Source organism: Metarhizium acridum (genome assembly GCF_019434415.1).
Source record: "Metarhizium acridum strain ARSEF 324 chromosome Unknown scaffold_577, whole genome shotgun sequence".
Lineage (NCBI taxonomy): Eukaryota > Fungi > Ascomycota > Sordariomycetes > Hypocreales > Clavicipitaceae > Metarhizium > Metarhizium acridum.
Genome location: NW_027094045.1, coordinates 904,950 through 916,864, shown reverse-complemented (window position 1 = coordinate 916,864; position 11,915 = coordinate 904,950). Strand labels below are relative to the sequence as shown.

Here is an 11,915-nt window from a genome sequence, read left to right as displayed (position 1 = left end):
CGACAGCACTTACATGGCCTTGCCCAAGAGCTCTTAGTTTGAGTCGCTGTTGTCTATAGGGTAGTCGACCGGCTGGACTGTCAGCGTTGCACCAACAACCAATCAACCAGCCAACCAACAGCCTCATCAATTCACACCGAAATGCAGTTCAGCAGGCCCCTTTTGTCCCGTGACTGCTGGCTGGAAAGGGTACGCATATCATGTAATCATTACGTTGGGCGTTTCCTTCATCTTGCTATTGCTGCCTAACAATCCACGCTTCTCTCCAACTCCGACATTAGCACTATCACAACCGCTGTTTTAGTTTCGCTGCTCCTATGGATGACAAGAACCCGCAAAAGCTAGCTAAAAGTACATCCCCACCAAAGGAGCTGAGCGATGATAGCATTCAGGAGCTGTTTGCACTTATGGGCAAGTATTCTTCTAGCGAAAAGTTCAAGAAGCTGAAGAGACTCGACCAAGATAATGAGGAACTAAGACAAGAAGTTATTGATCTTCGCACCACGAACGACAAGAACTTGGACGATTTTATAAGGCGGCGGGATAAATGGAAGACTGAGAAGGAGGGCCTGACGGCTCAGCTAAAGGAAAAAGAGGACCAACGAAATCAAGAGCTCCTGAGCAGAAAAGCAGCTGAAAAATCGCTGGACACCGAGCGTACTGCTAAGAAGACATTGTGTGAGCAGGTGAAAGAACAGGAGGCGGCGATTCTACGACTAGTCGACAAAGCAAAGACAAACGAAGCAGAAATCACTCGACTTGGCACCGTAAGCAAAGAGCAAAACGACGCTCTTGAGCGGGCGGGAAAGGCTAAGATAAGGCTCCAAGGAGAAGTCCAGACAATACATAATCAGCTTGAGGCCAGGACCAAAGAGCTGTCAGACGCAATGGAGTCTCTCACAAGATTCCAAGCCTTCCTGGTCCTGTTAAGTCCTCTGGAGGAGAAGATATCCCAAATGTTTGTGTTATAACCATCCCCTCTCTTTTCGGGTAGGTACTTTATTAATAGCACCTTGGAGTACTAACACGCTTCGCGTAGTCGCGAGGCCCTCGAAGACATGTTCAACGGTGCCTGGTACCTCTTCCAGCAGACATTGGGTCAAGATATCGAAACTAATGTCCTTGCGAGGACTAACTCGCAAGCATTTGCTTTGAATCCCCCTGCCCTGCCACTCCCAGCATCCAATACAAATACCGCCAAGGGAATGAAAGTTGTAGCAGGCCTGATAGCATATGCCAATGCACTTACTACCCACGTTTTCAGGCAGACACATATTACTCAAAGTCGCGAGCTCGATGGGGTACTACGTCTTACGGCGGATCAGAACCCTCAGCAAGCTGCTTGTATCCGTGCTGTTCTTCTCAAAGCGTTGCCGGAAAGACATAAAAAGAATCGGGATGAATGCGTTGACAAAGCTGTCAAAGAGGTATCAGACGCAGTTGGCCACTGGCTTCAAAATAAACAACAATTTGAATCAGGGCTCAAACATGTTTGTGAAAAAGCCTCCGCTACTTGGGCACTGATTCAGCTTGTGGAGGAAAGAATCCAGCCCGACTTTCATTTTGAGGTGCCCGACGAATGGCAAGCTCTCCCTTTGCTAAGCTCCAAGTCTACATCTACCTCTCCCCCCCAAGCTGGCCCGGCCAGGCACACGCCGCAGCATCAGAAAAGCATGGAAAACCGTCACGCGAATATGCTCAGAGACAGCCCCACGCTAAGCACACTGAGCATTAATGACGTGGCTAGAGTTGTATGGCCGACTTTTCTTGCCGCTTATCCTCAGGGACCAGACGAGACGAGCTCGGCATCGTTGGAGTTGGTTTATCATGGGTATGTCTTGACACAGACGCAAATAAAAAGCGCTGAAGACGAAATTTCCGAGACTTCCCAAAGGGCTGTACCAAGGTCAACATCTGTGAGAAAGAGGCGAAACTCAGCTGTTTACGTATCAAATGGGAGCAGCTTGACCGGATCGTTAACCGGAAAATAAGTTTTCTGTTGTTTGAATTTGCTGATAACTCCTCTAATAACGTCTGCACTAAAGACATCGAGGTTTCTTATTATTTCCCCAAGGCGTGGCTTGGTAGCACATTGAAGTTCTTCAAGGCATGAGGTGAGATCTGGTGTTATATTACTAGTCAATATAGCTACATGTAGTTAGTACTAATAACCTAATAATGAAGTCCCCGCAATCTGCATCCTACATGCCAATCCAAATCGATTTCGCCTAGCCCTCTTCCTCCCTACTACTTTAAACTAACCCGCGGGGTCCATGAAACTTGATCATTCTACATTTTGTGGCATTTCTGGCGAATGTGACAAGGTGCATAAGTTGAAATAATGTTGAAATAATATGCCTTGAATTCTTGGGCTTTGGTGGATTCACGATCAAACGAGGCATGAATTACAGAAAGTTTCTTCTACGTCAGGGCCACCTCTAACAGAGCAAGTTGACAAGGGACTGGATATGACACTATATGAGAACGCCTCATTGGCTTACCTCACCCTGGCATGCATTGAGTATGAACCTGTTTCCGGGAAGCTATCTTTCGTCCCGTGTGGATATGTCATCCCAAAAGGCATTCACTCGTTCTCAATTCCTGGCTCTGCCATGTAAACTGGGAGGCTTCAGTGCTAGAGCCGAAAACCACCCTGATAAGCTGAATATAGAAGGTATTCGGCTAAGGGCCGCTATTACTAGATCTTTTTGCCCCAAGACTCAACGGTCAATCCCGATAACCCGTCGTGGCACTAGCTCTCCATTATTAATACTTACTTTATGCATCTCACCTCTGACGTGTTTGTTATTCATTTGTCTTTACTTTGCCGTATTCCGTCACAACTTCACAGCTTTCAGAAAAGTCTTTTCCACCTCATTCCTGCAATCCTATAGTATTCTTTGCTCTATTATTTTCTCGAGATCTTCCGAGCGCAGAACTATCCCTAATACCAAGATCACGGGAGCAATAATTTATAAGCATATAGGTAGCCATGAAAAAACCCTCGGGTAGCTCAAACTGGCAATGATTCTCCGATATGAAGGGTAGGTCTACAGGAGATTGGATTGCTTATGTCGAACCCCCGAGAGAACGCGTCCCAAGCCCCCAGGTAGCCTTGTCGCGGCAAGCCGGAAACACGGCCGTTAATGTACCTATATGTTGGCAGCTGTGTGGCCTTCATGATTGCAAGCAGGCTTATCAAGTTGAGCAATAATCGTATGGCATCGTGCACCCACACATTAGACTCGAATCTGCCTATCTGTACGGCAGCCTGATCTTCAACAACCTGGGAGCTCAGATACTTGGCTTGACTGCTCGTCGTGACTCCGGCGGTGAAATTGATCTTTCCGAGCATATAAAGGTCTTCGTCATAGCTATTTCCAAGTTTATAAAGGTAAGGGAAGGAGCCCAAATCGCCGAAGATAGTGTTTGTGAGGCCTTGGTATGAAGGGGCGGTCTGCTTTTGTCGCTTGATGAGAAGCATAACGGTCCTTATCGCTGAGAACATGTAAGGTACGGGAGGTTGATTTGTGCTTCTAAGAGTTATGTGTTTATGTTCCATGTCGAATACGAAGCTAATTCCCGGCTGGTAGCTTTCAGCTGGTAGTAAATCAGGTGATTATTCCCGATAAGGGATACATTCTCGCCTAGAGATTTGCCGTTATCTTCTTCTTGAGAGCGGTACTAGTGGATATCATAAATGTCAATGCAAGGTATACTAGCATCCATGAGCGTCGAGTTCAGAGGCAGTCTATTGTTATTAACCCTGTCGCGGCGCCTATTTCCCGAAATAGACATGGCATTTGGGTGTAAGATGGATGGGTCAGCCCAAGCTGAGATTGCGAACCCAGATGCGCTTGGTTGTTAAAGGTACCTTGTTTCTTATACATTTCCTAGTTCCCAGAGTCTGCTTCTAGTGGTAGAATTGACAGGAACAGACGTCTTAGAAACATGAAAGCCTACATTCAAATTTACCGAGCCCGTTAAAAGAGGGTTGACGAATGCTTGAGCAACAACACTGAGCATTGCGAGCGATATGGAAATGAATTGTAAGTTGGTTGACTAGCCATTTGATCGCTGTGGCCTTTGCGGTAGTTTTTTTTCTCTCGAATCATTGAAGACAAAACCTTAGGCTCCACTGGTGGTTTTGCCCGACGAAGCAAATAATAACCAATATTCTACACAAGAGTTGTTGACCACGAGTCTATAATAACTTGAATCACTATTAACGAGGTAGAGATCAGAGTTCTGATGTCACTAACGTGAAGCAGCAGCCTGCGGTCGACATGATGGGGCCTGGAATCATCTCCTACCTGATACCTGTGTAGTCCAAGAGATACCCCCAACGTAAGTGCGACACAAGCAATCCCGTGTAGGGATAAGATCACACATGGTTTAATGATAGGCGGGACCATGATAATTTTGGATTCTTTTGTCTCGAGTTGGCGTGTTCGACCAAGTCTACTGTCGTGATGGGTTAGAACCGCTGTATCTTGACCAGGAGAGAGACTTTTCGGTATTCGGTACATTGAGATTAATTTCACCTCGCGCAGAAATATTTTCTGTGACATGAGACGCAACTTAACAATCGTGTAGTCAACCCAATTAGGAATACGGTGCCCCTTAGCAGTTTGAGACAAGCAACTAGAACTTATTCCTAATAGTTTATGTGAGAAAGACTAAATTCTTCTACATCCCAGGAAGATAGCACGCGTCTAATTTCATCAAGTATACTATTTTTTATTTGCCAAAGACTTATAACCTTAAACCAGTGCAGCTAATCCTACTAATAACCGCCATTGACCCTAATTTCGCCGTACGAGCAGCACTTAGATCACAAGATAATGTTGGGTGAAAAGGGTGATATTTGGAGGCTGTTGGTCACGATAGTTGCTCTTTAAGGCTCAATTTAAGGCACGTATTGAGGGTCTCAACAAGAGTTTTCAGGGGCTCTCGCAGGGTATAAAAAGGGTTAGTTCTCAGGGTTTTGAGAGTACTTAACAGAGGTCTCCGTCAATAACAAATATCATCAAATTCGTTCAATTGAGGCCTCCATAAGCCTCCCTAATAACTGCATTTTCCGCTGTGTAAATTGATCTTGTATTTCCAATGGATGAAGAATAAACAAGGAGAAGGCGAGGAGGGAAAGGAAGGGAAGGAAAAATGACTAGTATTATTCGAGACATTTTCTTCATACATTGAGATATGGCCTAAGCCATGCCTTTTAATTTCAGCATCAATTGCACCGACCTTCCTATTATCCCAAGACTACGATATATCTGTTCTCCCATTAATTCCTTCAACCGTATACGCTGAGCACCCAACCTGTGATATGGTGTTAGGCTAGATTTATTAAAGTTAGTCATGCTAGCTTTCAAGTTTTTCCTATCCAGCTTTCGAAGAAGCAAGACAATCAATAACCGTCAGCGTCTACATTAGCTAGCCCGGCTCCAGCTTCTGTCTTCCATTTCCAACGTAGAGTTGCCTGTCTGCATGTCACACGGATTAGGTCAAGCAAGGATTAGAAGCCCTTTATTACACAAGAAGATTACGAGAACTATGAGGCACACTAGGCACGAGCCGTTCCTTTCATGTATATAAGATGGTCCCCCCTCGCCTCATGGCTTGGGGAAACCAAGGACCTTTGGCATCCTATAAGATTATCATTGAATTGAGCCCTTTTGCTTTAAGCCTTCTAACGAGCCCTTATCACACTGCAACTGATCTACATAATTTACATCATTATCATCCTCGCAAGTGCCACATACGTAGGGTTAATCAGAAACAGAGTTTTATCAACCCACTAGTTTGCGGACCGACGTAAAAACTACAGATATTTGCGATTATAGAAGCTATTTGGTCTGGTTAGTAACCTCGGTCTTTCCAACATCTAACATTGAGATAACCTAGTTCCATTCATCGTTATTTACCTCTTTTCCCGTCAATCTGTTGGTGGTCCAGCGTCCGTTAACATTAAATCCACTTAAGGCCGTTTCACAAGAGAGCATGCTTGTCTAATTTGTTCCATACAACGATGCCCCCGAATTGGTAGACGCGGTGCAGGTTATTTCCAACTTATATTGCGGCCTGAAATCCCTTCAACGGGATGCCAGCGATACGGAGTGCCAGGCATAGGCTATGAAGGCTACTTGGGTTTCTTCACACAGCAGCTTAGGTTAGTAGGGTTAAGATACCTAGAAAGAGCCTCTGAATCTTGTCGAAAGCGCAAAGATGCTCGAAATTTATGTCATGGTATAAGTCTGCACATCTATCCATGTGATGTTTGTCTCACTCTTTTTGTGCATGAGGAAGTGGGTCAGCCTTTACCCTTTTGCTGGGCCCTAACGGGACCGTAAGTCTCGGGATTCCTATGAGTATGGTTTTGCTGTCCGAAGGTCTTCACTTCCGAGTCAATATGATTGACTTTGAGAAGAGCATTGCCTTTACTAGAGAAGTCCTGCCCCAAGCGTGAAGCACCACAGGCCAAAGATAACGCAGGGATTAAAACTACGTAGCACGGTAGCTCCCACTATAGCATCCAGTGTGCTGTGCGAAGTGCCATCTAGGACGAGGACTGCGACATTGTGTGTCATCATGCAGTCGATTTTGCTCCTCGTCATGGGAGTAGCCTCTAGCATACCAGATTGGCTGGAAACTTCGGCTTCCTCGCCACAGTTGTTCGATTGTTCGATTGTATCCTTCTATTAACCTTTTATACCACTATAGTAGGTTAAACTTAAGGTCAACCGTATCAAACGCCATGTTAAGACGCGACGCCTGTTAGCTAGCAAGCTTCTTAGACCATCTTGGAGAGCTGTGGTGCCAAGGAGAATGCAAGTGCGAATATGTTTAGATGAGCAGCAGCCTTCCCAAGTCTAACATCTAGACTGTTATACGCTGTTTTATCGTTATTCTCATCAACGTTTGCTCCATATCTTTCTAAATTATTGATAGTGTTTTGTTATCGAGCATCTTGACCAAGCTAAAAATCCTGAGCAGAGCAGGAATGAACCCTCCCTTCGAGGCTTTCGGGATGGAAGTGCTTTCCTAGGCACGGGCGCGGCTAGAGTCTGGTCGACTGTGGTCAATGTCCTAGCCCCATTAGGTCAAGTATAAGCGCGCTAGATCATTCTTCTGTAAATCCTACCGGTCGGGGCCTTCCAAACGCCAAGGTGGTCAGTATTACTTGGCAGGTAGCCCCTCCGCAGCTATGCGAGTATAGTGTTGGTTGGAGAATAGTGGGAAGCTTATTGTTGTCTAGCCTCGAAGATTCCACCCTCGCTAAATTAATCTTCGTAGGTTTATTACACTCGCCTGAAATTCAGGTCTGAACAGCTCTCTATTTAAGCTGCTAAGCTAGGAATCACGAATCCTTCCTCATTACCCAGTCAATACCAAGCAGCTTACCCTGGCCGATAAATTTAATGCCACGCAGATATTAACCCCTTGGCTTCGGCTTAGTCACCGGGTTCCTCGGCCGAAGCATCTAAGACTAAGTACAAGTATATTACGTTATAGCACTTTAAAGACACGTTATAGGAGAGACATATTATGCCTTAATATTTAGCTTTATTTAAGGTTAAAATTTTTAATGAGTTGTTAGCGCTAGTTGCCACATTTATATATAATACATGTACAACCCCTAGAGGAGTTAACATCGTCGCATATTCTATCGAAATCGGCAGGGACAAGCCCGCTAAGGTAGCAGGAGATAGTGATTTTGGTCACCAAGGTCCTTAACGCGTAAAGGAAGGGACCGTTGGTTATATACGGACAGTTTCTCGACTCGTTAATAAAGAGGCCGTGGATTAAGATATTGGACGCCAAGTAAAAGGCCCAGCTTGCCTAAGCTGTAATGTTCTTGATAATCTCAGCTACCAGGATGCCCGCGTAGGCAGTCCGAATATAGCCGAGCGTTTTGACCATAGGGAAGGAGTTGGGCTTAGATGCGCGGTAGTGTATCAACATCGTTTGAGCCAAGGCCGCTAGCAACTGGACACGATGGCCAGTTATGGGAGATTTGGGTAATTCGCGATAGCGTTAAACATAGGGGACTAGTTAGCCGCGTTGTTGTTCCAGGTAATAGAGGGATAGAGGTAGAGCGGCAATATAATATGAAGATCAAGTCTCATTTTAGCATAGCATTGCTTCTATTAAGAACATGCAATAACAAGGTCCTTCTATCCCGTATGTTGATGCAACCACGCTGATGAGGAGTAGTGGAGGCGATACATGATTAGCATCGAATCCCATCCGGGGCTTCTAGCAACAGAGAGCAAGAGGCCTATTATGCCCGGACTCACTACCTCTTTGCCGACCCTGTTCGATGCTGTTGCATTCGTTCGCAGCGGTGGGTTTCTCAGGGTCGACTACAGCTGGTCGAGCCGAACTAGCGTCTGGTACGACACCTCACCTTAGTCGAGTTTATCGTGCGCGATAGTCGTATAGAAGCAGATATACGAAGAGTACTTCTTATTTTAGCGTTACTGGATGTACAAGCTTTTGATGCGGGCGTTTTCCCTGGGTTGCTACTGCGCAAATAGCATCTGCGCTCCACATCACTTCACTATATTCGAGACAAACTTTAAGACCTGTAAGAAGCTTAATACATCACGGAAACTTGACTTCGGAAATCCTTCACTCATCAGGCGGCTGACTTCGATAACTACATAACACGGCATGGTAGTTGAGATGTTCTCGGTGATTAGTAACGCTTTCATGTACCATGTGAGATGTTTTCACATAATTAATTCTAGCCGGCTGTGGGAAACTCGCCAACCAACGGGGAACAATCACATATTCCAACTGACCCAGCACGAGTCGGGAGAGTGCTTCGGTCTGCAAAGGGGTCGACGAGGTCGCGTGGGCAGTTGTTGTGTGATAGAGAATGAGTCGATGGTCTAAGGTCCATTTATTGTCCTGTCATCCTCGTTGAACTGATATAAGATACTTCACTGGAAAGACATGTAACATAGTGGGATATTTACAAAAGTCTTCCAATATATACATGAAAAAAGCCACAAATGTGCAACATTGCAACACAATTTCATACCCCTGCAGTGATTTTTGCTATGCAGGAATCAGCCGGGCCCAACAGACTATTGGCAGGAAGACCACCATTGCCCGCCATAGGTGCACTTGTAAGGAGGCTGGCATTGAGTAGATCCAGTGTAGCCTTCGCCACCGCACTGACCCCATTGAGGGACGAGTGTTCCTGTGGGAGGAGGAGTGGAAGATGACGTTGTCGTGGTGGTACCGCCGGGTGGGAGAGTGGTAGTAGGGCCGTTCGAAATGTCGGAAACGATTTCGCCAAGGAACGCGCTATTAGAGTACAGTTGAGACATATCCCACATCATGGCACCACCAAAACTGCTGTACTTTTGAGACCAGTTGATAGCAGCCTTGAGTTTGGAGCCGCTCGTGTAACCGCCGCCTGCGCCGGGAGCGGCTGGGACGCCAATGAGAAGCTTAACTTTCTTATTGGGGCTGGTAGTCTTGGCCCAGTTATCCCAAACGTCAAAATTGAATGCATTTTGAGTTGTTGAGCCCTCCTGGAAGTTAGACACGCCGCACCAGTTATTATAAAACTGAATCATGATGAAGTCAAACGACACAGCGTTAAGGGCTGCGCCAACAGCGGCATCCGGGAAGACACATTGAGGAGCGGCAGAGAGGTAGAATTTTTTGCCTCCTGCTGCATCCATGAGACTGCGAAGCTTCTGGCCAAAGGCAGGCAAATTATTCGTGCTAGCTTCGAAGTCGAAGTCAAAGCCATCGACAACGGCTGATCCGAACGGCCTATCAATAGTCTTGCCCGAGGGTACGGGGCCAAACATATCCCAAACATTCTGAGCGGCTGCTTGGGCATCACTCACGCTGCTCCATCCACCTTGGCCATAGGTCGCGCCGCCAAGAGAAAGAATAATTGTCTTGCCGTTGGTCACCTGGCAAGACTTGATATCCGCTCTTGAAAATGTAAGCCTACGGATACACGGAGCGGGAGCATCTGTATGACTTACTCAATCTGGGGACAGCTGAGGAGATTGGAATTGCTGGGGAAGGCGGTACAATTATCACCAGCGTTGGCGAAATTGGTGATGGGAGGACTGATACCATTCATAAAGGCAACGGGAATAATCTGTAGATGTTAGTCTGTATATAAATTTGTTCCCAATCGCAACAATCTCACGTCAATTTCGGCGTCTGGTGAGACCACAGTCAGCTTTCGCCTTTATGTAAGCCAGCTCTGGGCTGATATCCCTCACTAGAGCAGTAATAACTTAGACGCTGTTGGGCAAGCGGACCACTGCCTTGATTGTACGAATTTTGGCCTGCTTAGAGGTTAGGCGTAGCAAGGTAAAAGTTAATTGGGAGTCGAGACACTCGCCCCAATAAACGGCCACATTTTTTCCTGATCCAGAGTTGAAACCAGCGAGGGTCGCCGGCAATATGGCCAGTATACTGGCTGTCGACCACAACGTGAGGACGGGAAACGCCATTATCGAGGTTTACTTTCGTTTTGAGCAATACAGAACAGTTGAAGAGTAGAACAATGTATTGAAGCGGTCTAATACCACTAAGTGATGGAATAAAGAAGCGAAGTGAAGATTGACTCGTTGACCGCTCCCAATCTCATAGATAAATACTAGAGAGACGCACCTATATATCTTTGCAGGGGGATCGCTAGAGCCTTGCGAGTGACCAAGATGGCGCATCTCCCATCATCGATTAGAAGCCACTTATCCACTTTGGGAATCACAATGGTCTGAGAAGGCGTATGTGACGTTGGACGCTTCCATGAGAATATCCATCTGGTCGCATAACCCATGTGATGTTGCCACGTGGGGAGTGCTGTTGGTTGGGGTCAGCAATGTTACCTGCTACCCTCCCTGTGACTATGCGATGGACGCCATCCGTAGGATTGTGCATTTGGGGGTAACTACCATGTTTTGGATGGAATGTGTGCCCATCAAGTTACCTGGCCGTTGACGCGACAAACTAGGCTTTGCCGGGGCGCCAATCCTTGGTCCATGCCATTGTAACTAGTACATGCCTACGCCACAAGAGTCTTGACGAGATCAAACGGTTATGAGTGGACCAGTCTAACGAGTCTGGTGCTTGGTCAGGTACCAACTTGAATGCTGGCGATGTTCTCGTGGTACAAGCAGCGGGGTCTGCTGGTGTCTGCAACAATGGTCAACTCTGACAGCTCATCATCAATCAGATTCGTCGGCTCGTCGTGAAATCTATGTACATACCAGAAGAGCCCAGAAAGAGGCAGCATGAGCCCACAGGACTAACTGCTGCCGAAAAAGAGGCGCCACAGGGCTGGTCACTGTGTATTTCATTCTGGGAATGACCAGCCACGCGACGGCGCGAGCATGACTCTGTAACCTGCTGCACCCCTCACTGATTGCGTACGTAGGCATTCCATAATTTAAAAATAACTCGAGACTTGGCTGGGTATTCAGCATAAAATCTACGTGGGGCGGGAGTGAGAAAAGAATAAGCGCCGTGACTTACCTGCGGCGCCGTGTTGTTGGAAACATCCGCACTACTCCGTGGTTAGATGCCGTCCCTGCGCCCGCGCCACGCTGTAACTAAATAACATGCAGCTTGTCTTCCTCGTGCCGCGAGACTGGCATAATGGACCGAGGGAAAGGACTCAAGAGAGGGCGCCATCCTCTCACATGTGCCTTGCTTGTCCTGCATCGTGGCTTGCACTAACGCTCAAGCAAGGTCGGGCCGCGAGCCACATGACCTAGGTGAGCATTTCCACCGGCAGGAGTCAGTCTGCTTTCAGAAATTGTGAGGTTAGCATTGTACAACGAGGTCGCACGAATTCTCATTATCCCTACGCGTCAATATAGAACACATCCATCTCCGAGTCGCAAGGTCAGCAGGTTTCTCGAGGT

The 11,915-nt window shown here is 46.7% G+C and overlaps 2 protein-coding genes across 2 annotated transcripts; one reads left to right on the top strand and one right to left on the bottom strand.

The window, feature by feature from the left end:
- Positions 1-317: 317 nt before the first annotated feature.
- J3458_021141 (uncharacterized protein) lies at positions 318-1,991 on the top strand (the record flags this gene model as incomplete). Its single annotated transcript, XM_007816642.2, has 2 exons — positions 318-958; positions 1,040-1,991. The coding sequence occupies 2 exons, from the start codon at positions 318-320 to the stop codon at positions 1,989-1,991; spliced, it is 1,593 nt and encodes a 530-aa protein (XP_007814833.2).
- Positions 1,992-9,098: 7,107 nt separating this feature from the next.
- CHIT33_3 (Endochitinase 33) lies at positions 9,099-10,120 on the bottom strand (the record flags this gene model as incomplete). Its single annotated transcript, XM_007816641.2, has 2 exons — positions 9,099-9,966; positions 10,020-10,120. 2 exons carry the CDS (start codon positions 10,118-10,120, stop codon positions 9,099-9,101), a joined length of 969 nt encoding a protein of 322 aa, XP_007814832.2.
- Between the last annotated feature and the right edge of the window lie 1,795 nt (positions 10,121-11,915).